At 48.8% G+C, this 25,954-nt stretch overlaps 1 protein-coding gene across 5 annotated transcripts in view; it reads right to left on the bottom strand.

The window, feature by feature from the left end:
• Window positions 1-7,493: 7,493 nt before the first annotated feature.
• SHPK (sedoheptulokinase) overlaps window positions 7,494-25,954 on the bottom strand; it is a 19,316-nt gene continuing 855 nt past the window's right edge. Inside the window, exons 1-8 of one of the 5 annotated variants that reach the window (XM_074342573.1) lie at window positions 25,697-25,767; window positions 22,181-22,220; window positions 21,736-21,877; window positions 17,009-17,192; window positions 16,323-16,475; window positions 14,964-15,139; window positions 12,203-12,403; window positions 7,494-10,143 (exon numbers count right to left, since the gene is read on the bottom strand). In XM_074342573.1, coding sequence (XP_074198674.1) covers window positions 9,731-10,143; window positions 12,203-12,403; window positions 14,964-15,139; window positions 16,323-16,475; window positions 17,009-17,192; window positions 21,736-21,877; window positions 22,181-22,220; window positions 25,697-25,761 — 1,374 coding nt within the window. In that variant the 5' untranslated portion in view covers window positions 25,762-25,767 and the 3' untranslated portion in view covers window positions 7,494-9,730. The other 4 variants (XM_045513021.2, XM_074342574.1, XM_074342575.1 and 1 more) reach the window with 4 other exon arrangements.

Genomic DNA, 25,954 nt, shown 5'->3' with positions numbered 1-25,954 from the left:
GCTCAGGGCTCTTTCTCAGCCACTAAGCTCAGCCCCAGACCACACACCAAGTCCTGAGGGCCAATTAGACCAGGCCCTCCCAGCCCTGGGGCCAGGCAGATGGGGACTACGCCCTTCCACTCAGAAACCGCAATAAAAGCACCCTCCTGCTCAAAACAAGCATTCCTAGGAAGCTCAAAACCCCAAAACAAATAACGAATAAGGCCCAGGCCACAAGCCGGGCCTGGCTCTCCCAGGAGTGTCTCCCCTTGGATAAGGCTGGCTGCAAAACCAAGAATAAACCTGCTCCCTGACTAGCAGCTTTAGCCCGACAAGAGAGCACCAGATAAGTGGGAGCCTCCATGAACTTTTCAGTGATTTTTTTATAGCAGCTTTGCATCTTTCTGAGTGGTCCAAATCTAACGAAACCTAGTAAGCATGAAGCAGTCCACACGGTGCTATCAGTCAGTCAGTCAACAAACCCCGAATCTGCCCTGCAGGCCCTCCACCTTATTTCCTACTAGAAACCAAGCTTCCCCCAGGGCAGAGGGTGGGACAGGGACTGAGAGGCCCTTTGCTCTCAGCTGGGAGAGTGAACAGGGACCAAAGTCTGCACTGCCAGGCCTGGGATGTGTCCAGCACGTAAGCCCCACAGCAATACATCTGTCAGAGCCAAACATTCTACAGAGATGGAGGAGTTTCCAACTGTGATTTGGGGTGTCTAATGGAGATGGTGGTTCTGTTTTACACAAGATTTGAAAACTCACCAATCTGGACCAAAGTATGAGTCTAAGAAAACAACCCTGCCTGGCAAAGACCTGGTTTGGCCTCTGGGTCTTTCTCAACTCCAGAGCCAGGAAAGACACTGCCTACCACCTGGGAGAAGCCTCCCTTCTTCTCTTCCCCAGTCCAGGTGAGACACCCTGGGGTGTGGATCTCCCACTCCCCTCACCACCCAAAGCATCCAACTGTCTCCAGCCTCCCTGCAGAAGAGCTGGTCCAGGACCCAGCCCTGATCATTCTCATCCTCTCATCTTACCTAAGCCTCTCCTAAAGAAGGATGGAGAGATGGGGACTTCCCAACCCACGGGAAGAGCCAGAGGAACCCTACCAAAAAAAGAGAGTGAAGCCTGGATAAGGACTCAGGGCTCCTGCCTGCCGGCCCTGCACTTCCTTCACTCCAGAGAGGACCACATGCTGGATCCTCCAACCACAAACCATGAGCCTCTGCAGGAGCCACAGCCTTTTCAGCCCAGGATGACTCTAGCGCAGATAATTCACATTGGTAGCAGCCACCTCCATATCACTTACCAAGTGCTGACGATTAGCCAGGCTAAGCACACTTCAGCTCCGGCACCACTGAAGCCTCACCACGGCCTCTGAGGAAGCCACTGTTACTACCCCCAGTTTTCAGACGCAGGGGTAACTGAGATGCTGAGAGGCTAGTGGAACAGTCGGTAGCCACACAGATGGACAGAGGCAGGGCCCAGCTTTTGACAGCTCACTGTGCCATTTCTAAAAGTGAACATCTGCCTTGGCCATCCACCCAGGAAAGGGACTCACCAGCTAGACGTAGACACACTCCAGACCCAGTGGGTGCCGTGAGCTCCAAGGCTGTTCTACTTGAAGGGAGAGTTGGGCTGGTGTGACAGAAGAGGTGTCTCCCCTGCCTCCGCCAGGGTTCTCAGCCCCTCCCCAGGCCGTGGCCGCACTCTGCACTGGCGGGGATGGGCTGTGGGCGCGCTCGGGCACTCAAGGAAGACGCTTCCAGCAATGGTAGCAGCTGCTATTGCTGAGGCTGTGATTCCCAGGGGATCCCAGAGCCTTTCCCATCATTTTTGCCCTTTTTCAGAAACCACTTAGCCGCTGCCCCTCCTCCAACCATGCCAGGGCCGCAGTGCACTTAGCCACATGCTGCCAAGAACCAGCCAGAGAGGTGACCTCAGCTCTCAAGGACGGAGGGCGCTGCTCAGGCCTCCCAAACCCACCACTCTTGCAGATGGGGTAGTCGGGGAAAAGAGCTCAACAGATGCACTTTCACAACCAGAGATGTAAAATCTGGCACCCTGAAAATGTTCCATTTTCAAAATGCAGAAGGAACAGGGAGGGTCGTGGCACCCACCATGCAGTCCTGGCCTGGCATCTAGGGACCTCCTGGCTTGGAGTACTGGCTTTGCCATCAACTCTGTGTGACCTTGACCCAGTCCTTTCCTCTCTTGGGCCTCCCACTCCCTGTGTCCCCAGATCTGTGGCAGGGCTGGTGGTGGGGGCACTTCTGGGTTTGCCAGGTCCCAGTGTTTTTCAACTGGGGTTTCTCACAGAGCCACAGAACCCAGAAAATGACGGGGGTTTACTTTCTCATGACTCCTAGTATGATCCTAAGGCACAGGAGAAAAGTTAATTCATCACATCCAATAGAGCTTAATTCCCTCCAGGAACCTGGCTAAGTCCCCAGGGTCTTTCTGGGTGTGCACACAGACTGCAGCCCAAAATGCCTGTAGAAGCTGTCCTAAAAGCTGCCCATGGGAACGCTATAGGACTCCAACAAGTCTTGGGTCAGACACAGCCTGAAACGAACAGCCAAACGCCAGAAAAGCCTACCATAGCCCTGCCCAGAGTAGCTCACAAGGCCTGGCCCCTGCATCAGGCATCGAAGTGCAGACCCTGCACAGATCTCACGTGATTCTCTACAGTTTACAAAGTGCTTTCACCAAGCCACTCTCCCTGGCCACACAACAACCCTGGGCAGTGGAGGGGGTCAGAGACGGTTGTACCCACTTTACAGATGAGAAACCTGGGACACATAGCAATTAGATGATTGCCCTTCTCCCGCTGCTGGTCTGGCATGGAAGCTGGGCCCATCCCACCATGTCCTCTGCTTGGACACCTTTTTATATATGTGTCATTTTGGCTTCAATTAAAAAGAAACTTGAAATTCATCCTTTTCTTTTAAATTGTGGTAAAATACATATAACATAAATTTACCATTTTACACAACAAACTAGTGGATTAAACAAAAAAAGAAGCAGACTCACAGATACAGAGAACAAACTAGTGGTTACCAGTGGGGCAAGGAAAAGGGGATGGGGCCAGATAGATTGGGAGGGTTATTATGGGATTATATGAAATCATGTGTGTGAAACTTCTGAAAATTGTAAAGCACTATAGAATTTAACGAATCTTTCATTCAATAAAGAAATTTTTGGAAAAAGTTACCATTTTAACCATTTTTAAGTGTACAGCTTCAGCAGCATTAAGCACAACTCAGTACAGCACTGTGTCAGGTCCATCCCCGGGCTCACATGCTGCCTGGACCAGGGCCGGGTGTCAGCCATGGGCAGCCCCCGGCCACAGGGGGGAGACATCTGAGACAGGTGCTGAGAGGACCGGCCAGCCCAGGAGCAATGTCCCCTAAGACTTCAAGGTGATTTCTGCCTCTGGTGAGGACAATACACGTCACTAAATGCGCCCTCTTTGTAACAGAGCCACTGGGGCTGACAACATCCTGGAGTCTCCATGGTTCAGTGCAGGGGAAATCCTGGCCCTTCTCCTCCTTCCTGACAGCTCCTTCCTGGTTTCCTTGGCTGCCTCTCCCCACCAAGCCCTTTCCTACATGCAGGGGCTCCCCAGAACTCTTACCTCCTCCTTCCCCTCTCTGAGACCTTCAACCCTCTAAGAACCCATTTGACATTCCCAAGTCAATGATTCCTTAACCCAGGTGTCCAGCCCAGCCTTCTCCCTGGAGCTGCTTCCCTGCCTCCCGGAACCTGCAGGTGATGACCACAAATCCCTTCCGCTGAGCACATCCCAAGATGGACTCCTCTTCCCTCCACACTCCCTCCCCTCAACATTCATGCCTGTAAAGGCACCAACTTTCTTCCGGTCACCACGTCTGCCATATTTTGTCCTCCCCACCCTCTCCTCTCTGTCCTAGCAGTCTGGGCTCTGTTTCTGTAGCTCATGTCCACCCCTCACTGTAGCTGGCAGCCACTTCTCCCTGGAAGCACTGGAAGTACCTTCCCTTCCCAGTCTAGCCTCTCCCACCCGCCACCTCCTAGTCCCAGGCCTAGAACATCCTCCTGATTGTGTTCCTTTACCAAATAAGACCCCAGCCCTCCACCTGGCACCCTGAGCCCACAGTCCCAGCCCCTCCTCCCACTGTGGTCCAGGCCCTACTGTCACCTAGCTACATCTCCTCCCCCGTCACACTGACCGTACCTGCTCCAGGCTGCTTCCTTGCCCTCCTTCTGCCCAACATTCATCCCACTTAACCCAGGTGGCAGGTGAGACCTATGGATGCTGAGATTCTGTCATTCAAATCCCACCTCCTCCAATCTCTGCCTTCCTGGGACTATTGGTACCTGTGATCATGATGACAACTGTAATGGCAGAATGCCAGGTTCTGGGATAAGCATTTTATATGCACTGTCTCATCAGACCCTCACAAAGAGGTGAGTACAATTTTGTCCCCACTTTATAGATGAAGAAATGAATTACAGACAGTCTATGTAACCTGCCCAAGGGCAGTGGCAACCGTACAGGTCTCACCTGGAGCTTCCAAAAGCTTGTACTGAGCTCTGACTTCTCTGAAGTTTGTATCTGGCTTTGCAGATTTTAATGGCTCCAAGGCGTGACAGGCCACTGGTGCCCTGTTTCCCTTCTCCAAGCCTAGCTCCGTGCCTTTCCCAAAGGTGCCCACTGGCCGGGCTTTGTCTGAATAGTACCTGCCCTGAGTGGTCCCACTAAAGCTCATAAAATGGTATTGCAAACAAGACCTCATGGCTGGGGCTTGCCGCCTTCACTGTGGTTTCTGGGTCATAATCTGAAACATGGTGTTCTATGTAATGATGTACCCATTAAAACTTCTTGTAAGTAGATCATGTTTTAATGACGACTTCTGGGAGGGGGAGCTTCTCCAAGCTCCAGTCTGACGGGGACAAGAGGAAGCACAGGAAGGCGCTAGAGTAACCACCATAGCAGGTGGCTGGGCCTGATCTGGTAGACCTAGGCTAAGACTGCAACCGTCACTAACAGCCTCAGTTCCTCTCTGTCTCTCTCTCCCCCGGTGTTACCACCACAGGGCACACTGAATTAAACTGAGCTCTTGACCCTGGCAATAGGAGCCTAATATATTTTCTTCATCTACCTCGGTTCCTCTAGGATTTGAAGCCAGACTTTCTGGCACAGCTAGAGACCAGCAAACTCCCATGTGCTAAAAAAGCCTGATTATCAAAGTCGGGAGCTGTCAGCCTGGCACCTCCGGAGGAACTGGGTGGAAGCAGGCGGTGCTAGTCTCAGCCCTGGGGAGAGTGGTTAAGGCACCACTGCAGGTGTCTGTGACCCACCCAAGGATGGTGACAGCTCCACTAGTCTTAAGCTTTCTAAATCTTGTACTGAGATTTCTAAATCTTGTCCTGATTTATGTGTCTTGCCTCCCAAATTTTAAAGACCACAGGGGTCCCAGATCCAGATGGCAAACAGCAAGCCTGGAAGAAAGCTACTTTCCTTTCTGCGTTTGGCCTGTGCATTAGTGTCACCAAGTACCCACATGAGTCAGCTCCCGGGGAGGGCGAGGGTCTGTGAGAGGGGTCCGCGTGCATCGGAAGCAGATGGAGTTGGCCATCTGAGCTGGGGAGGGAACAGGCATCCACTCAGCACCGACAGCTGAGCCCAGCTCTGCAGAGCTGGGATCCAGGGAGGGTCTGGAACAGAGCGAGAAGCTATTGGAGGGTGAGGGGCGGGGGTGGAGAACGGAAGCAGGAGTGAAGAGACCAGATGCCAGCTGCATGAACTTGGGTGGGAGCTGAATCTCCAGGCCTGATTCTTCAGCCACAAAACAGGCGCAAACACCTGCCCGGCCTGCTGCTGGGGATTAATGAGGATGCGGTGTGAATGGGCTCTAGGCAGGCCTGGGGGTTGGACCTCTCCTTATTATTTCAGTGAGAATTCATCTGCCAACTGCTAAGCTGTATCCGGCCATTAGCTTGAGGTGGTGGCTAATTGTCTTCCAATGAAAAAAACAAGACTTGCTTAATGCTTCATGAGTCACACAAAGAGCATCTCTGTACCAAGAACATCTAACTTTCAAAGATGTGGCCTGTTTTATCTAATCATGCCTGAGAAGAGGTTTGGTGTGACCCACCCTCTTTCCTGAGGGCCACGCTGCACTTGAGAACCCAGAGAGGTGAGTACGGCGAATAAGATGGTCTGTGCCCTCCAGGAGGCCAGGATGGGTGGGGAGGAAGACCTGCTAGGCTCTCGTGGATGCTTACAGGGCTGGGGGTACGGGGGTGCCCCGTAACAAGCGCAAGCCGGGGCCCAACATCAAACACTGAGTGGGGTCCTGGATACAGTTATAACCCAGCGGCAGATGCACTGCGGAGCACTGCAGCAGGTGGACGGCATCCAAGCCAGACTTTGGACAAGGTGTTCTGCCCTGTGAGGTGAACATCAGCCCAAATTAAGATGCAGGAGGAAGATAGGACAGAGAATACCTAATAGGGACCCTGCCTTTGAGGAGCTTTCCAACCACTTGAAAGAAAAGAAAAACAGAGAACATGAAAGCCACATAAATGTCATGTATATACAGCCAAAGGCCAAAGGAGGGGTGTGTGTGGCAGGGGCAGGAAGTGAGAGGGAGGGCCAGCTTCACTCCTCGGCCCCTGCGCTGGCTCTGGCCTCACCATCTCTCAGGCTGGTTCTAGGTTCCTTTAATAGGGACCCGCCTCCAGTCACATCCATTCTCCAATCCAGAGTCCACACTGCCAGTTCTTCTCCCAAAGCCCATGAAGCTCGTCCTCCCCTCCGCTGCCTACAGGAGAGAGTCCAAACCCTCAGTCTGGCATCCACCACCCTCCCCAGTCTGGCCAACATTTCCAACCACAACTCCCACAGCACCATTTTATCCACCCCATGATCAAGTGATACCAGACATTTCATCACGCCCTAGACAGGCCATTCACTTTAACATAAATACATTGGCCTACCCTGAGCTCGCTGCCTAGAGTGCTAAAGAAAGTGGGCTCTGGGTTTTGCATCTCAGTGCTGTGAACTTAGGTAAGTTACTTCATTCATGTCTCAGTTTCCTTATCTGTGAAACGGGGACAACAGTACCCACCTTCTAGGATCACTTTGAAGATCAAATGAGTTCCAACAAGTAGAGTCTAGACTAGCTTCTAGTCCATGGTAGGCACTCCAAAAAACACTAATTATCATTAGCACCACTAGACAGGAAGTCTCCAAGGCTTAGCTCAATGACGCTTGCATGAAGAATGAATTGCCCCTCCTTCTGGGCACGTGGGCAGATCCGTTATGGTGTTATTTCATTCCCTAGTGATGGAAATCCAACAACACATCACCATGCTTGACAGAACACCCAGCTCCTAGTGGATGCTCTGTAAACACAGGTCTGTGCTGGATGCAGGTGAGAATTCTCAGGCACAGTCCCTACCAGGGCTGCAGCAGTCAAGACAAGCTAAGTTACACCATGGTAACAAACAGCCCCCAAATTTCAGTAGCTTCAAACACTGAAGGTTTATTTCTCAGTCACACTGTGTGTCACTCACTGGCTGGTGAGGGCTCTGCGCCACGTTGGCCTCACATGGGACCCAGCCTGGCAAAGTCTCCTCTCTTGGGGACACCCCTGGTCACTGATGGCAAAGGGAAGTGAATGTGGCACATCTCACTGGCTCCAAAGGGCTTCTGCCTGGAAGTGACACACTTCTGTTCACATTTTACTGGCCAAAGTAAATTAGGTGGGAAAGTGCAAGCCTATCACGTGCTTTAAGACCAGGATGTTGGCAGACAGCCCTAAAGGCCCAGTTCTTCATCTGGATCAGGCTGGTCCTACTTTCTGGTACCTCCCGGGAATGAAAGCAGAAGCCATGGGTGGCCTGTGACTTCAGGCTGGAGAAATGAGGCCCTGGCAGTTGTGCTCAGGGCCACGTGCCTTAGAAACGGCAGCAGGCACTGCTAGCTGACAAGCTTGGATGTGCCAGGCTCAGCCTCAGAGGTGGAGTGGACAGGGGACAGAGTGCTGGGGCCATGCTGGGCACTGGGCCAGGCTGCCTGGGTTTGCAGGACACCCGTCCAGCTCCAACTCTTTTATTTACAGACTCCACCTGCAGCGTCCTGGGAATGCAAGACAGGCTGCCTCCCTGAACTCAGGGAGCCAGCTCCTCCTGATGGACTGCGCTCTCTGCCATCCTGCAGCCCATCCCGAGGTGCCTTCATCTCAAAATGAGGGTGTCAACTCATTCTGGCTGAGGGAAAAATCACGTGACTTTCCTGAGTGATCTGCAGCCACTTGTCCCAGAAGAACCATGGGGCAGGCAGGGCTCTTTCAAGGGACAACCTACAAATGATCCCCAGGGCTACATCCAACCTCCCAAACCCAGCTCTGTTGCAGTGCCAGTCTTCCCAAAGCGGAGAGGTGTGTTTTATTAAAGGGACAAGGCTGTGGAAGAATGAGCTTTAGTATCTGAAATTCAATCAGCATGGCCAGGCAGATTAACCTAATAGTTTTGGACAATCACGTAACTCATAGAGTGGCAACTACACAGAGATGTGACTGCTTCCCAGACTCATCGTTGCCTGGGGACCTCAGAATCAGGCACCTGGGATCACCCTTGGGAGTGTGGAAGCAGATGCAGTGATGATGGCTCTCTACTGGAAGCCATTCCACCGTTATCCTACCAACCACAGGAAGATTTAAGTTGCTCTGGGATCCCTGCAGAGATGTCAACTCCAGTGGAATGCTTCCATGAGCCAGGAACACATGGTGGCCCACACCAAGAGAAAGGAGAGCTGGGGCCTGCAGGACAAGGGGTTATCTCTGATAGGAATATGCCTGGCTGCATCCCTTCCCTTGGAAGGCTTCCCAGGGATGTGCAGGGATTAAAACACACTTTCACAACACACTCCTGGAAAAGGGTCCTGCTGGTGCCTGAAAGACAGGACCACACAGCACTTGTCCCCCTTGCTGGTCATGCTGTCCACCTTTTCTTCCCTGTTCCATATCTTCAAACCAGCTGTGTCGTGAGCATCTGGGGCAGCCCCAGTGCAGCAGGCTCTCCTTGGAGGGGAAGGACGTGGCAAGAAGGCCAGCACAGACCCCTGCAACTTCATCTTAGCCAGCCTGCATCACTGTCCTTGAGTCTCCTCCTGCCCCAGCTAACCAGCTGTGGCCAGGGAAGAACGAGATTGGGAAAGACGCCTCAGGGTCATGAGGTACAATCCAGTAGGGAAGACTTTTCCAACATTGCACGTGACCCAAATCTGGGCTTCATGTCCTTAAAAAAAAAAAAAAATCCAAAAGCTGGGCATAGGGTGGGGGTGGGTCTTCTGTTCTTTCTTGGAGCCTATATCCACCAAACTTTTTTGGTGTCTGAAGTTCACATTTATTTTCTTTGTCTACACGTGACTCACAGGTGACCCTGCCAACCAGGATGCTGGGCCGCTGTTCTGTTTTCTTTCTCTCTTCCTCTCTCTTTCTTTTTTCCACCTTTACATTTGCAACCAGCTCCCAGGTGAGTTTCTTTCAGAAGGAACTGATTTTGGGATCTAGTCAGTGACTCCTAGCTGCATTACTAGAGTGTTTCCTGAAGGCTGGTTCTTGGTCAAAATGATGCCTTGAGAACAAGCATCATTTAAAAGCTCGCCACAGAGCTGTCCAGGAAAAGGATGGCCCCAAGATCATGTCAGGAATGTTAGTTAGATAAAATTTGCAACAGTCCTTTAGCCAACAAGTGTGCTAGGACTCCTGCTGGTTGAAGTTTCTCTGGAGCATGACCAGAGCTGCCCCCACAGCTGCGTCTACATCCTGGCCATAGGACACCGGGAAAGGGAAAGCCCTCTGCACCTCCTGCTTCAGCACCTCATTCCTGGACAGCGCACTCCCACTGCCGATCACCCGTTCCACACCCCACTCTCGGAGCTGCTGAAACGGAAGCATTGAGTGCAAGTTCTGAATAATGCCTCGGCACAGGGCCCGGGTCACGTGCCCCAGGGAGAGGTCAGAGGAGGAGATTCTGGTCACTGAGGCCAGCTGGTCCGGCAGGTGCCTCTCGCCCAGCACCGTTGGAGTGATGGTTAGGCACGTGTCTCTCTGCTGTGCAGCTGCCTGGATCATGCATGAGTATACAGTGGATTCTTCAACCTCCAGGCCTGCCAGGAACAGAGAAAGGCTGTGTGAGTTCATGCACCCTCTCACTGCAGGCTGACTAGAGAGTTCCCAGGGGGCAGAGATAGGTTGAATTGCTGCCCCTCCTCGCTCCAGCTCAGGACTCATATAGTCTGGCTAGCTGTGCTTTTGCCCCAGACCCCAGCCAGCTCTCTCACTGCAGACCCCAGCCCAGCCTTCAGGGACAGATTATCTTAAATGCTGCTGTGAGCCCTAACCATCCTGCAGCTGTGGGACCCTTGGTCCCAAGCAGGCCAAATGCATACACTGATCAATAAGTATCATCCTGGCTGCTATTAGACTTATTAGCAGTGTCATGGGAATCCCAGGACCACAGTGCTGATCACAGTCTAGCCTGCCTCTCGGCTGAGGTTGAGAATTGCCAGTCTAGACCAGAGCTCACCGTTTCATATGCATATGAATCACTCAGGGAGCTTATTAAAATACAGCTTCTGACTCAGTGTGCCTGGGTATGCCCTGACACTCCGCAGTCATCATCCGCTCCCAGAGGAAGCCAGTGCTGCTGGCCTGAGGACCATGCTTTTTGGGTAGAAGGTTCTAGACCAGCGCTTACCAGCACCTGAGTGCATCAGAATCACCTGAGAAACTTTCATAACATGCCATGCTCAGGCCCTACCCCTCCCCGCTCCCAGGCAAATAATCAGCACTTCTAAGGGTGAAGCTAGGACATAAACATTGTTTTTAAAACTGCACGACTATTTCCAGCGTGTGGCCAGTGCTGAGAACCACCACCCAAGAGCCACCATGAAATCTCTTCATCTGCATGCTTAACTTACACAAACTCAACTCTACACCCTCAGGAATGAGAGAGGAAAAAAAAATCTTTTTCAATCAAATGAAATAATGTAGAAATTTCATAAAAGGTTAAGTGACATAAACCACTAACCTTTCAAGCACTCTCTGTTTGATCAAAATAAGAACCATGAAGATGCAAAAGACTTTTCTTTTTGAAGGGATCTTAGAGAGAAATTAAATATTACCACCTCCTTCAGGGGTGAGAAAAACAGTCACTTCTGTATAAAGAGAAGCACCAGCCAACTCAGTAAACATTTGACAGATCCAATTTGGTGAAAGCAGTATCTAGGGTAAAGGGCGTGCCTGAAGGTTCTGGTAACTGGTTCCATATCTTTAAAACCTTTCTTAATGTAAGGCAAAAGAAAATCAAAGTTCTGTTCTTTACATTAAGCATTCCTGAGGGGCTCCCAGCCAAGGGGTCAGAATTCCCCCACAATCCCAATGTCCCTGGCCAGCCTGGAAGGACCCACGTGGTCAGCAACACCTGTCTGCATGACCAGGATGAGTTTCCCACGTGCTCCCTGTGGCCTGAGCCCCCACTAGTTAACTCTGTTAGATGCTTCCTGGAATGACCTGATTTTGAGCTCCTACAAGCAACCAGTGCATCCAATGTACATGATTTTCCTATTTCCAGACAGCTGACCAGAAATTTCATTTCTAGCCCTAAGTACTTGGAAAGGAACCCTCTCCACATGTTTCCCTGTAAATGCAGAGCAGAGGAAGGCCTGGTCGATTCTCCCCTAAAGAGAGCAGTTTCCAGGGACCCTTCCAAGAAAGGGGGACAGGAGCTACCCACCAGGAATAAGTGCTATGAGGATTTGATAATCTTGTAAAATACTGGGAGTCTTTGCACTCATTCACATCTGATCATTTTATTCTCAGCTGTCTGTTGTCATCAGAAGGCAAACCTCAAACATAAGGGACCCAGGGGCTTACTGACAGAGACAGTAACACAGTGGGGCCGGGGAGAGCCAGGACACTATTAGGATTCTCCAAAGTCAAGATTAGGGGAGAAGATGCCCCTCAAATAAGAGAATAGGTGAGAGCAGCTCAGAAGATGAGAGGAAAGAAGCCTACAGGCTCAGATCCCTAAAGAAGGAACGAATGTGCTGGAACCTGGCTGGGTCTGAGACATGGATCTAGAAGCTTACGGCACATTCATCACCGGGATACAGCCACATAGAAAGGGCAAGCGGAGAACACACCGCTGTGTGGGCCACCTCTTACCTAGATCCGCCATCCACTGGACAAGCATGCGGACGAAAGTGGCCAGTACGTTGCCCCCATTGAGTGACGCTGCCACCGCCAGGTAGGTCCTGTCGAAGTACGGAAAGTAGGCGACCGGAGCCGTGGGGTCTGGAGTCTGCGCCGGCTGGAATCCTGAAGGCATGGAGGCCACCAGCTGAACCGAGGTGCTGATGTTGAGAACTGGGGTCCAAGGAAAGTGGAGGTTAGGCCTGTTGGGCTAACTCAGAGGTTGCAAGTCACAACAAGGCAGGGGGAGAGCGTGCTGGTTTTAAAAGTGTGTCCACAAACTCCTCGATACTCCTTTCAGGAGGCAGAGCCTAATTCCCCTCTGCCTTAGGGTGGGCTGGACTCAGTCACACGCTTCCAAGGAAGAAAGTAAAGCAGAAGTGACAGTGCGTGAGTTTGGAGACTAGGTCTTTAAAAGGCATTACAGCTTCTGTCTTGATCACTTGCTCTGAAGGGAGGCAGGTACCATGTCATGAGCAGCCCTATGGAGACGCCCTCTGTATGGCTGTTGGCACCGTGGGCCCATACAGTTCCTCCTGTCCTTGCACTGACCAGGACTGTACTATGCAGCAAATCACTTCTCTGTCGTCAAGGGCTTCATAGTTAGTAGACACTGTTAATAATACTTAGGGCCAGGTAACCTCTATGCTCTGTTAGTCCCCAAACAATGATGAAGACTTCTGATGACCCATTCCTGACACCAATGAGACTAGTTACCCATTCAATCGTCTTGTTTTTTTAAGTTTTTTTTCTTTGTTGGGAGGTAATTAGATTTATTCATTTATTTGAGAGGAGGTACTGGGGATTGTACCTAGAACTTCGTGCATGCTAAGCATGCACTCTACCACTGAGCTATACCCTACTCCCTCATTCAATCATCTTGACTTCGGATGACTGCAGTCCCAGCCGACCACAGCGGGACTGCCGTCCCACAAAGGACCGTGAGCCAGACCATCCATTCGGATTCCTGACTCTTCGAAACTGTGCAAGACAATGAGTGTTTGCTGTCTGGGGCTACTTAAGTGTTGGAGTGATTTGTTACACAGCAGTAGGCAAGTATTCATGGAGAGTAAGACCTTAGCCCAAGCATTTTATTCTCTGGGGTGGTTTCATTCATTTTCGGCGAGTACCACCTCCTTCTCATTTCCAAGGCGTTCTACTCAACCTCCCTCCACCACCAGGAGGGAGGCTCCCAGACCCAGAGCAGAAGGGATGATTTTTTCCTCTAGATCAAGGCCAGAGCTTGCAGACTGTTCCAGGAGTCTCTCCTTCATCTTTCATGAGACCTGGCCAAAAAACCTGTTGGGGCCAAACTAACTGAGGTCAACATTCAACTTTCCCACCTCTGCCCACTTACACTTTTGGGGTAGGCCCTGGGGGCGGCGGGTAGACAAAAGTCCCCAGGCCATATCCAGCCTGACACCTGTTTTCGTAAGGCCCAGGAGCTAACTACGGCTTTAACTTTTTTTTATTAACGACAGCTTTATTGAGATGTAATTCAAATAAATTCACCTTAAAAGGCACCCTTTTAAAGTGTCCAATTCTGCGCTTTTTAATATATTCACAGAGTTGTACAAACATAACCACAATCTAATTTTAGGACATTTTCATCACTCCAGAAAGAAACTCCCATGCTGGTTAGCAATCAACCCTCATTCCCAGCCCTTGACAACCATTAATCTACTTTCAGCCTCCATGGATTTGCCTATTTTGGATATTTTACAGGAAAAGAATTGTACACTGTGTGGCTTTTCGTGACAAGTTTCTTTCAGTTCTTTCACTTTCATTCACACGTTGTAGCACGTTAGCTGTGTGGCTCTTCCACTTTTTTAAAATCCATTTATCGGTTGATGGACATTTGGGTTGTTTCTATTTTTGGGCTGTTAGGAATAATACTGAGAGGAACATTTGTGTACAAGTTTTTGTGTGGATGTGTGTTGTCAGCTCTCGTGGGTACACACCTAGGAGCGGAATTACTGGGTCCCATGGTAATTTCGTGTTTAACTTTTGAAAACGTGCCAGACTGTTTTCCAGAGGGACTTCGCCATTTTACAATCCCAGTAGCACATTCTTACCATTTTTAATGGTTGAAAAGAAACCAAAAGGAGAATATTTCATGACACATGAAAATTTTATGAAATTCACATTTTGTATCTATAAATAAAGTTTTATTGGAACACAGCTATGACCACTTATGTATGTATTGGCTATGGCTACCTTCCTGCCCCAACAGCAGAGTTTAGGAGTTATGACAGAAACTAAATGGCCCACAAAGCCTAAAATATTTACTATCTGGCCCCTTACAGGAAAAGTTTGCCAACCCTGCCCTGGATGGCTGCCTCCACCTCACTGTGACTCTCTTACACAGAAAACAGAAAAGACTCTGCACTTCTAATCAGATTGGAGGGAACGTTCATAGACACACACACAGGAACAAAAACCCTAATCTACTCATCTGTTTTCTCGATCGGGGAGATATACAGAAACCAGCCCACTAGAGTCATTTCCCTCACCTGGCCCTAGAGAGGAAAGGCACGGACTGTGGTCAGGACAGAACTTGCCCTGCTGGATTGTAAGCTCCCTGGGCAGGAGCTTCATCTGTAGGGATGAGAGTGTTTTCCAGTCAACAGGATGCCAAGACTGCTGGCTACATGTGCCCCTCGGACCCTCGCACAGAGCTGGGGCTTAGGAGGCCCCAGTAGACGTCTGAGGAGAGAACCAAGGAAAGCCTTACCTGCGTCCGTCCTCTGGGCCATACAGGAATAGACTGAGGCTTGCAAATCACCCAAGGCCACGCCCACCGGCGTTCCCTTTGGGATTTCAAACCATGCACGCGAAGTTCTACCCGCCACGCTGCCGGGCTCGGCGATGTCCGGGAGCAGGTGGACGGGAAAGCCTGCGGCCCTCAGTCTGCAAACCAAAAGTGGACAGTATATCTACCTGGTGTTTGTTTTCTGTTTTTCATTGTTTCCAGGAAAGTCAGCAAAGGAAAGCGCTATAGGATACACATTAGAGAAGAGAGGCTGGAAACCAGTGTGTTCACAGACGGCCTCTTCGGCTTTTTTAACACCATGAGAAATAGGCTTGGGTTGTTTAAAGAGTGAACACTGGCTTTCAGGAGCTTGGGATAGGCCTTCTGGGGAAGAACACAACCAGTGTAAGCAGAGGGGATCAGAAAGAATGGGGGGGTTAGGGTATAGCTCGAGTGGTAGAGTGCATGCTTAGCATGTACAAGGTCCTGGGTTCAATCCCCTGTACCTCCATCGAAAAACTAAATAAATAAATAAACCTAATTACCACCACTCCCTACTAAATAAATGCATAAAAATAAACATAAAATATATTTTAAAAAGAAAAGAAAAGAAAGGATTGGATAAGAGGCAGATATCATTGGCATCCGGCCTCCTGCGTTTGAACGGAGGGCAAAACACTCTGCAAAGGGAGGCAGTTGGAGGTTTAGAGCGAAGTCACAGTTGGTTAGCACAGGTCAAACCAAAGTCAAACCCATCCATGTCCTGGATAACAAACACATTCAGCACTCGGGGTTAGTGGACATGGGGCTGTCAATTTTATAAAACATGCTAGAAAGTCCTTTACCTGAACTACCAGTTGCTTTTTGTTTTATTACAGAGCTCAGAATTTGGGCCCTGAAGGAAGTGAACTTATAGGGCACTGATTTCTGGACCTGAAAAGGTAAATGATTGTTTAAAAAGAACTTAAAAGGCATCCCTCAAGCCCCCTGCTTTCATTGCTTGACCCTATTTTAAAATATATTAAAGAATGGAAATTGTTCTCTGGAATCTTCGGGCTGGACCCAGATCACAAGAAGAACTCATAGAAAGGACCCCACCCTAAGTCTGGGTGACAGCAGAGGAGCAGGACTGCATGGCGTGGTGGGTGGCACCCCTCCCCAAGGATGTCACTTACAGCCAGGCCACCCACACCCACAGATTGGAACAGGCTGGGAGGTATTGGAACCTGATTCCTGGCCTCGTGGAATCCTCCACTATTCCCAGATGGAAAAGCCCCACTGAAACTCCCACTGTAAAGATTCTGCCTTTGGCCTCGAGCCATCCTGCAAGGTTATACTCACATCTCTAAGTTCCAGCTTTGTCTCCTGGTGTTGAAATATCCCCAGCTAGCAGCATTCTGGTCGGACATCAGGGGTCTTGTCAAGCCACACAGCATGGCAACCACATAGTCATGGATGGTGCCAGCTACATCGTAGGACTTCAGGGACTCTGGGCTGTTTTTCAAAACAATTCAGTGTGGTCTAATATCGACTTGAAAGCATGTGCCGCACCTAACTGTGGGCAGTGTGGACTAGACATGGCGCAGCTGGGTGGCAGCCAGGACCCCTCAGGTTATGGACCTTCCACAGCTGAACTCCCAAGATGAGGACCTCCCAGCACCTCCAAGCCAAGCTGGCCAGAGTCAGCCTTAGGGGAGAGAACTCACTATGCCTGGGAAAGCAGGATGTCAGGCGTTCTCAGCAGCCCTGACCCCACCATGAACCCATCATGTGACCCTTGGCAAGCCCCTCGCCCTCTCTGGCCCCATCTTTCCCCCTCAGGGTTAGAATCAGATAACCAAGAAGAGCCCTCTGCAAAATGAAGCAGGGGTAGACCAAGTCTAAGTCCTGTGACTCCACCCTCTGCTGGGCCACATTCACTGAGGGATGGTCCAGCATATGGAGGGATCCTGACCAGCTGAAGGTACAGCCCTTTAGCCATTCCCCCTGGAAATTCATCACCCAGTTCAAGGAACTATTTTCCATACCTGTTTTTCAAAAGCCAGAAGATAGTTGCACAGCCAAACCCCGTGGCCACACTGAGGTGGGACTCTGGTTGGGGCAGAGAAGCCAGGAACTTGCTGCTACACCGGCCATCCTGCCACGTGACCAGCTGGCTCACAGCTCTGGGCTCAAACACAGGGGCGGCCCCTCCCTCTGTCCATTCACAGCCTGGAACAAAGGAGATGACCAAAAACGGAGAAAAGAGCTACCGACCACCAGCAAGTCCTTGAGACTACTCTGCTAGTGAGGTTACAGGACAGATTTTAGCACCAGGACAATGCTGCACTGGCACTCAGGGGTTCTGACACCAAAGCACCTGGGTTTAGTACCTGGCTCCACCTGTAACAGCTGTGTGGACCCCAGGCAGGTCACTACTCCCTCCATTTGCCTCGCTTCTTCTACCCTCCTTTTTATTCATTTTTTAAGTTGATGTATCTCCCCCTCCCATGTAAGAAAAGAAGTTGGCACACTCACAAGCCCCCTGGTCTCTGTCCTTCCAACCATGATGATGTTGGCTAGACTTGATTCTGGATGGTTACATAATATTTTCTCTTGTCCTTTGGTCTTACCGAATGGATTTTTCAGACATCAAAATTCACTATGAAATCTGGTCATCTTTCCTCCATTTATTGCTTGAACTATCTCCTGAATTTTCCTCTGCTCTTATTTAAATATTTCACCCCAAATTGTTTCCAGGGTAGAGTTCTGCGTTGAAGTGCCTGAAGGTCTATATGCCTCAGGGCATATTTTCATATCCTCATATTTGAATGATAGTTTAATCAATTATAATACTCTCGGTTTTAAGTTCCTTGTCTTCAATACTTAAGAAATTTATTTGTAGATTTGTGGTAGATTACCACAAAGTTTTTGTTACTCCTCCCCTTATGAGGTAGAGTCTAAGTCCTTTTTCCTTGAATCTGGACTGGCCTTGGTGTTTCCTTGACCAAGAGAATGTGGTGGAAGTGACATCCTGGGACTCTCAAAACTAGGTCATCAGAAGCCTTGCAGCAACCACCAGAGCCTCCTAGCGCACTCACTCTGGGGGAGGCCAGGCACCACATAAGAAGTCCCACCACCCTGAGGCCACCATGCTGGAGAGGCTACATGGAGAAGTCATGTGTAGGCATCTGGCAGACCATCCCCAGCCGAGCCCAGGCTTCCAGGCTTCCCCACCAAGGCACCAGGCATTGAGCAGAGCCACCCTGAACCCTCCAGATTAGTCTGTCCACCAGATAAGTACTCCCAAGCAACTGCCATCAACTCCACGTAGAGCAGATAGGTCAGCTGAGCCCTGTCCAGTTCTGACCCCTAAAATCACAAGCCATAATAAAACTGGTTGCTGTTTTAAGACACTGAATTCGGAGGTAGTTTGTTTTGTGGCAGTAGACAACCACAGTACCATTCCATTGCCTCTTTACATGGAATGTTGCTGTTGGAAAAAATCGGATGTTAATATGCTTCTAAGGCACTCATATGGGATCTGATCTTTCACTCTACAAGCTTTTAGAATATTCTCTTTGTCTTTCAAATCCTTAAAAGGTCACTGCAATACCGCTAGCTGTGGGCTTTTCCCTCTCTCTCCTCTTTGACATTCTCTGGGCCCTCTCTGCAGCATTCCAGCTTATTTATGGGGCAATTTTCCCCATTAATTCTTCAAACATTTCCTCCTCTACCATTTTTATTTTTGCCTTTCTAGGTCTCCTATTATTCCGATACTAGTACTTCTGTTTGTATCTTCAATAGCTCTTAAGCTTTTTTTAAAAAATATTTTCTTCTTTGTCCTTCCCCTCTTCCTTCTGAGAGATGTCCTCAGTCTGATCTTTCATTCTCTAACTTGTTCCAAAGTTCTACCCGTTCTGCTATCAGTCCCAACTACTATGTTCTTTATTTGAACTATTATATTTTTCATGCCTAATATTTCTGCCACAAGAGGCAGCAAGATAACCTGACCCTTCCCAAACATATCATTCTACAGCATGGGGTACCAACCATTCTACAGCACGGTTACACATCACTGTTTTCACTGCAATAAACAACAATGCAACAAGCGACCACGGTTATGCCTCTTTTGCACATACATGTTGAAACCCTTTTCCAGAACAGATTCCAAGTAACAGGGCCGCTGAGTCATTGCAGCTTTCTTATTTTTAATACCCCGCCAAACTGCCCTCCGAAACAGACATGCTCATTTACACTAACAGCAGCGGCGTTTAAAAGAACCAATTTTCCACCCCCTTTGCTAGCTCTTGACATTCTCAAACTTTTATTTCTTACAATCCAGTGGCTGGAAAATGATTTCTCATTGTTGTTTTCGTCAGCACTTCCCTAATTACTAATGACACTGAGCATCTTTTCATAGGTTTATTAGCTATTTGAATTTCCTCTTCTAGGAAGTGCCTGTTGGTTTCCTCTGCCCATTTTTCCACAGGGCCATTTGCCCTTTCTTTGTTATTCGTTCTTCATATGTACACATGTCCGTTCTTCTGTCTACTATACACTAGCAAATATTTTCTCCCTGTCTGCTGCCTGCCTTTTAGCTGGGTTTTATGATCCCCACTTCTCTCCTGCTATTACTGAGCCTGGAAATGGAATGTGGAAACAGGTGTAACCACAGGCCTCTCAGAAGACACTAGTCACTCCCTCTCCTCTCCTCCAACTGGCTCGCCGGTGCCCTCTGTGCCCTCGTGGAAGCAATTAGCTCTCTGCTCAGGTTACTGGTGCCCGTCTGTGTTGACTGCCTTGAGTGAGCCCTGGAAGGCCAGGGCTGCATCCCTGTTCCAATGTCTCCCGCGGGGCCCAGCACAGAGCCTCCTATATCATGCATCCTGAAACCAAACTGAATTCACAGCCGCTATTAAAAGCCGAATGACTTGATCTCATATATAATTTCACTCACTCTGCTAAGCAGGTATCATTATTGTCAAACAATGGCTCTCCTCCTTCCCAGAAACAGAAAACAAAACAAGAAGGCATGCGAGCGGGCTCAATGAAATATTAAGCAGCTCTCTCAAACGACGTGGACGATGGTTTGTGCGGTTGTTACAGAGACCAGGAGACTGGCAGAAAGGAAGGCGTGTGACCAGACCACATGCCTTAGATCTCTGCTGTCCTCTTTGGGAAGGGTTTTAGTATTAAAAGGACATTTATTCTCATTAATACAAAATTAAGGAGTTTAAAAAGCTTTTACAACCTAGACTCCCCCTGAGGGGTCAGCTCTAACATCCTAATCGGCCTTCTGCTCTGACTACTGATTGGAGCCAAGTAGCTCCTGTGGTCCCAGCTGGCCTGATGACCGGCAGAGGAGAGGGAGAGGGCCTGTGCTGGCTTCTGCAGATACCCAGGCCCATCCTGGGGACCAGTCAAAGGATGCATCACCAGACCCCACTCAAGCTACTGAGACACAAGTCACCACTCCCTTGGCCCCGGGGAATCGAAACTGCTGACTCTCCAAGCAGAAAGGGATGAATCCAGTGCTCAAATCTCTTTAACTACAGCTGTCCCCGCCACCCCCTGCAAAGTAGTCGTCCAACCTCTGCTTAAAACACCTGCAGTAAAATGTTGCTTTTTGTTTGTTTGTTTTTGTTTGGGGGGGAGGCAATTGGGTTTTTATTTATTTTAATGGAGGTGCTAGGGATTGAACCCAGGACCTCATGCATGCTAAGAAAACGCTCTACCACTGAGCTATACCCTCTCCCAAAATGTTGGTATTTTTGAAGCTGGATAATGGGTATGTGTCAGTTCATAATACTGTTTTCCCTACTTTGATGTCCCCATAGAAATTTTTATAATTAAAAAAAAATTTATTTCTTTTAATGCTTACTGTAACAGGAGCTCACAACTTCCTACAGGAGCCTAACCCTTCCGCGGACCTTCTGCTGGGGAGTTCCTCCTGCCACTGAGCTATTGTGCCCCACTGTGTCTCTGGTCCTCTCCGAGGCCTTTCAGAGTTCAGTTCCTGACATCAGACAGACTCAGGTTTGAAAGCTGGAGTCACCACTTGCTGCCACGTAGCCCTGAGCATATTATATTAACCTCCCTGAACCTCAATTTCTCATCTGCACAAAAGGGACAATAGTATGACCCACGTCATAAGGGTGTCGGGAAAATTCAATGAGCTCAAGCAGGTCACATCCTTAGCTCAGCACCTGGCATGCAAAGTGCTCATTGCTGTATTGCTGGCTTAGTTCTCCTCCTGGAGGCCAAAGAGAACAGGCCACCCACCTCTGCACTGTGGCAGACCTTCTGAAATAAAACAGCCAAATAAATAATGCTTGGCAAGTGCGCCCATGAAAAGGACGCACCTTGGAATTTAAAAAGCACAAATATCTGTGATTAGGTTAAACCACAAAAACTATGCCCAAATTCAAAAGCACTTCCTCTATGTCCTGGTATCCTCTGCAGCTATACTAATTTCTTAGTTGTTGACACAGATGCTCCAAGACATCGGCCCAAATAGAGAAAGCTGTAGAAAATCCACTCCGTGGACTCCAACAGAGAATCAGAGAGAACTCACTCTTCTCCCTTTCCCTGCTCATGAAGCTTGTGTGAGCAGGCAGTTTGCTTGTTCATTACACATTTGAACAAGACAGGCTATACACAGAACACAAGACACAGCAGGATAAGCTGACCCTTCACGAAGAGCCCCTGGCGGCACTTTTCTGGCTCCAGGGTGACTGTCAACAGCGTGTGATCACTCCCGAGCCCAGCATACCTTGGCCTGTCTTCCAAAACATGACTCCATGCATCTGTCCCGACACTCCGATGCTGCAGACCTTCCGCAGCTGCTGCCGGGGAAGAGCAGCAAGGCACTCATTGAGGGCCTGGATGATTCTCCTCACATCCTGCTCTTGGCCCTGGAAACAGAACAGGACACGCTGCGCAGAAGTGTACACACAGGTGGGGGAGGAGGGCAGAGGCCTCAAGGGATTTCCTGGGTGGTGGCTGCCCAGCTATTTCCACCGAGGTCATTTCCAGGACCAGCTGACCGGCCTCAGGGAAGAGATGTGGGCCAGTGGGGTCTCTGCCACCTCCAGTGGGGCCTGGAGTAGGAATGTGGTGGGTGAGGTCCCACTCCTCCCTTCACAGATGAGGTGCTACCGCGGACCACCCAGGCTCTACCGTCTGCTATGGGAGAGTCTGAGCCAACAGGGGCTTACAGTCCAGCAGGATGGACAGGAAAACACAAGAAAGGCCATCCTGCAAAGAAAAACAAGGCCAAGGTCTTTGGTGAGGCACATGGAGCGTTGGGGGAAGGGGAAGATGAAACCCAGCAGGGAGGAACCCAGCAAGAAAGATGTAATCAAGAAAGACCTCCAGGACTAAAGCACTTGAGGACAGGACCTAGTGTTGGCTTCTACTCAAGTTTCATTTCATCCATCTGGCAAACATTTCCTGACTGCCCTGAGGACCAGGCCCTGGACTTGGAAACAAAAACCCACCTAGGGAAGGCAAGCAAGGAGGAAGCCCAGGGGACAGCTGGGCACTGCACCAGGGGGATGGGCAGTGGTGGGTGGTGGTGTAGGAGACAAGGCTGGAGAAGAGGAGAGTCTGGGACCCAATCAGTGAGGGGCTCTGCCCAAAAAAGGTAGTGGGGAGCACCTGGGGCTTTCTGAATGGGAAAGTATCATCATCAGAGCTGTGTTTTCAGAAAACTAATTGGGCAAAGGGTTTAGCTATACACAGAGACTGAGAGTGTGGGAAGATTTTCCCAGGGTGGAAAAGAGATTCAGGAAAGTCAGGACCATCTTTTCCCTGATTTGCCTTTTTTTCTCACTTCCTGCCTCTTTGAAAATGTCTCTAGGCATAACCTTGAAAGACAAAGGCATGCAAGATAGACAGAATATAATTCAACAGCATATTAATGTCTCTAAGCATCCTGTGGTCCTAAAAGACAAGCATATGAAATGAATGCAGGATTTGGAAAAGTTCAAAGGTCTTGGGAGGCAGATGGGAAAATGCATTTAGGTATCTTAGAGCTAACAAAATGCCAAATCCAATCAAGCAGTAATATAATATATATATATATTATATATATATAACAAAATCACTTTGCTGTACACCTGAAACCAACACACTATTGTAAATCAACTATACTTCAATTTTTTAAGAAAACAAAAAGGACTTGAAACATATAAGATCATTTAAGGTTTACACAGCTATGTATTTAATTTATTAGATTTATAAGAATTATTTAAGTATTCTGAAAAGATTCAGGTCAGATAACTGTAGTACCTAAAAAAGAAGATATATTAAATGTATACTGCAGTTTAAAACATCTAAGGCATTTAATTAACTAATATGGCATTGAGTATTATTCAGAGGCCCTCAAAAACAAGGGATAAAATGTTAGGCTTATAAATGGAATAGTCTTTATAAGCTAAATTTAAAAGCTTAAGTAAGAACTAGAGTTCTGAATTTAATAAATTGAATACTTATTTTGATCTCTAGCAAAGTAAAGTATTTGGGACACACAAAAATCACCTCACAGAATAAACTCACACATTACAACGCTAAGGATCCAGGGAACATTCAGAGAGGAAGAGAAATGTGGCTCAGCTCTTAAGCAACCTCTGTTCTTTGGGGAACTGGAAAAGCTCAAGATGTTGAATAAGCATCTGAAGACTGAGCCCTCAGGCCCTTTGTTCCCTCCAGCAGGCAGTGCAGGCCTCCCCTCCTCCCAACAAACCCTTCCTGTGTCCCCTGTGGGCCTGCCGGCCTGGGTCTGAGGCAGCACTTGGCTCCAGACACACAGGACCAAAGAAGCAGAAAGAAGGAAGGTAGGAGAGGTGAGATGGGGAAGGAGCGGAGGGGGAGCACACTGCATTTTCTCGAGGAGGCAGCCCTACATCCTAACAAGACTATCTATGCAGGAGACATTACAGCAGAACTGCCTGGGCAGTAAACGACGGGGCAGAGAGGAGGTGCATGGCTGTGCCTGACCCCCCAGGAGGGAAGAAAGAAGATGGCAAAAGAAGAAGGAAGTGGGGAAGAGACCTTTGTTTAAACCTGCCCTGTCCAACGCAGTCATTAATGACACGTGGCTAGTCTGAACTGAAATGTGCTGTCACTGTCAACTATGTATCAGATTTCAGGTTTAGTAGGAAAAGAAAAAGCACACTAGCCACTTAATAATTTTATATTGATTATTACATATTGAAATGATATGTTTGGATACATTGGGTTAAATAAAATATGCAATTAAAATTAATTTCACTGGTTCCTTTTCACAGTTTATTGGGGGTGCGAGTAATTAGGTTTATTTGTTTATGTATTTAATGGAGGTACTGGGGGTTGAACCCAGGATCTCCTGCATGCTAAACACACTACCACTGAGCTGTATCCTCCCCTCTTTACAGTTTTTTTTAATACGGCTACAAAAGTTGAAAATTACCCACGTGGTTCATATTTCTATTGGACAGGGCTGGTTCAAATAGCTCCCACATGGCCATCAGACGTTGGGTGCATGAACCCAAGACAGAGGAGCTGCTATTTAAAAATGGGCCCAGGGTGGGTGAGCTGTGTGGGTGAGGACAGCGGAGAAGGAAAATGGGCCAGATGGGAGTGAAGACAAGTCAGTGTGTGGCAGTTAGTTCGCATTTTAGTGGTGAGGGAGACGGGGGAGGAATTCTTGGACAATGGGTACACCCACAATGTAACAGGAAAGGCACTGCCCCCATTCCCTGCTCCAGAATATCAATTGATCGACGACCAGGTCATATCCTGGAATTTCAGATATGAAAAAAGAACTTAGAAACTCATTCAATCCTCCTCCCCCCAACACCCTTTTTACAGATGGGGAAACTGAAGCCCAGAGAAGGAAAATGAGTAACTCAGAGTCACAGAGCTTCCCTCAAAAATCCTGATATTTTAAAGTTCAAAGAGCTAAAAGTCTGACCTTCCACATGGCTGCCAGACTTGACCGTGGTATACACAATATTTCTAAAGAGAGAGAAGGATGGAAATGAGGAAAGAACAGAGTCACCAGGTGTTTCCATAGATCAGTAGTTCTCACCCCAGGGGTGATTTTTGTCCCCTAGAAAAAATTTGGCAACATGAAGAAATTTGAGGGTGTCACAGTTGGAAAGGAGGATTCTACGGCATGCAGAGGGTTAGAGGCCAGGAATGCTGCGAAACATCCTATGATCCACAGGACAGCCCCCACAACAAAGAATCATCCAACCCGAAATAGCAACAGTGCCAAGGTTGGGAATTCCTGCTATAGATGAAATTACAGCAATGCCGTTTGTCCCAGAGCAGAAGACACATGTGGAGGATGCAATGGGGGCTATTACTGCCCCCTCTAAACCCCTCCTTAGGCAGGGGTGGAGCACTGGGTGTGCCTATAAACACGGAAGAGCCTGCTGAACACTAGGGGATGGGAAGAAAGCAAGAATTACCAAGAAAAGGGCACTGCCTAAACCCACTCCCTGTAATCCCAGCTTGGCTCCTCACCTCCACAGGGTCAGAGCTGACTTTGCCTCCATTTCACAGTCCATGAAGTGAGATAATCATTCTAAAATGCCCTGATGCCTCAACCAAACTAATTTTGAAAGGCTCTATGAAAATGCAACGTGCTCCTGAAATCTATCCTCTGAAATGCTTCTGAGCAAGATGGACTCTGAACCCTGTAGAACTGAGTCCAGGTATGTAGCAACAGTTTGTGAAATACAAACCTGTTCGGAGTGGGACTGGGCTCAGAAAACTGAGGTTTATGACTGGAAGGGATCATAGAAGTCATCTATTTCAAGTTGGAGAACAAGCTGAGATCCAGAAGAAAAAGTCATGAGGTTACACAGAAAGTTTCTTGATGTCAATTTCTATTGTCAATTAACTGAATATAGAGCTACCTTTTCCAGGGAATTAATGGAATTCAGAACTGAAGATTGACATCCTTTCTGAACCCACATCTTACAGCTGAGCCTACAGCAGTG

The sequence above is a fragment of the Camelus bactrianus genome, chromosome 16 (genome assembly GCF_048773025.1).
Source record: "Camelus bactrianus isolate YW-2024 breed Bactrian camel chromosome 16, ASM4877302v1, whole genome shotgun sequence".
In the NCBI taxonomy this organism is placed as follows: domain Eukaryota; kingdom Metazoa; phylum Chordata; class Mammalia; order Artiodactyla; family Camelidae; genus Camelus; species Camelus bactrianus.
This window is presented reverse-complemented; position numbering and strand designations above follow the sequence as displayed.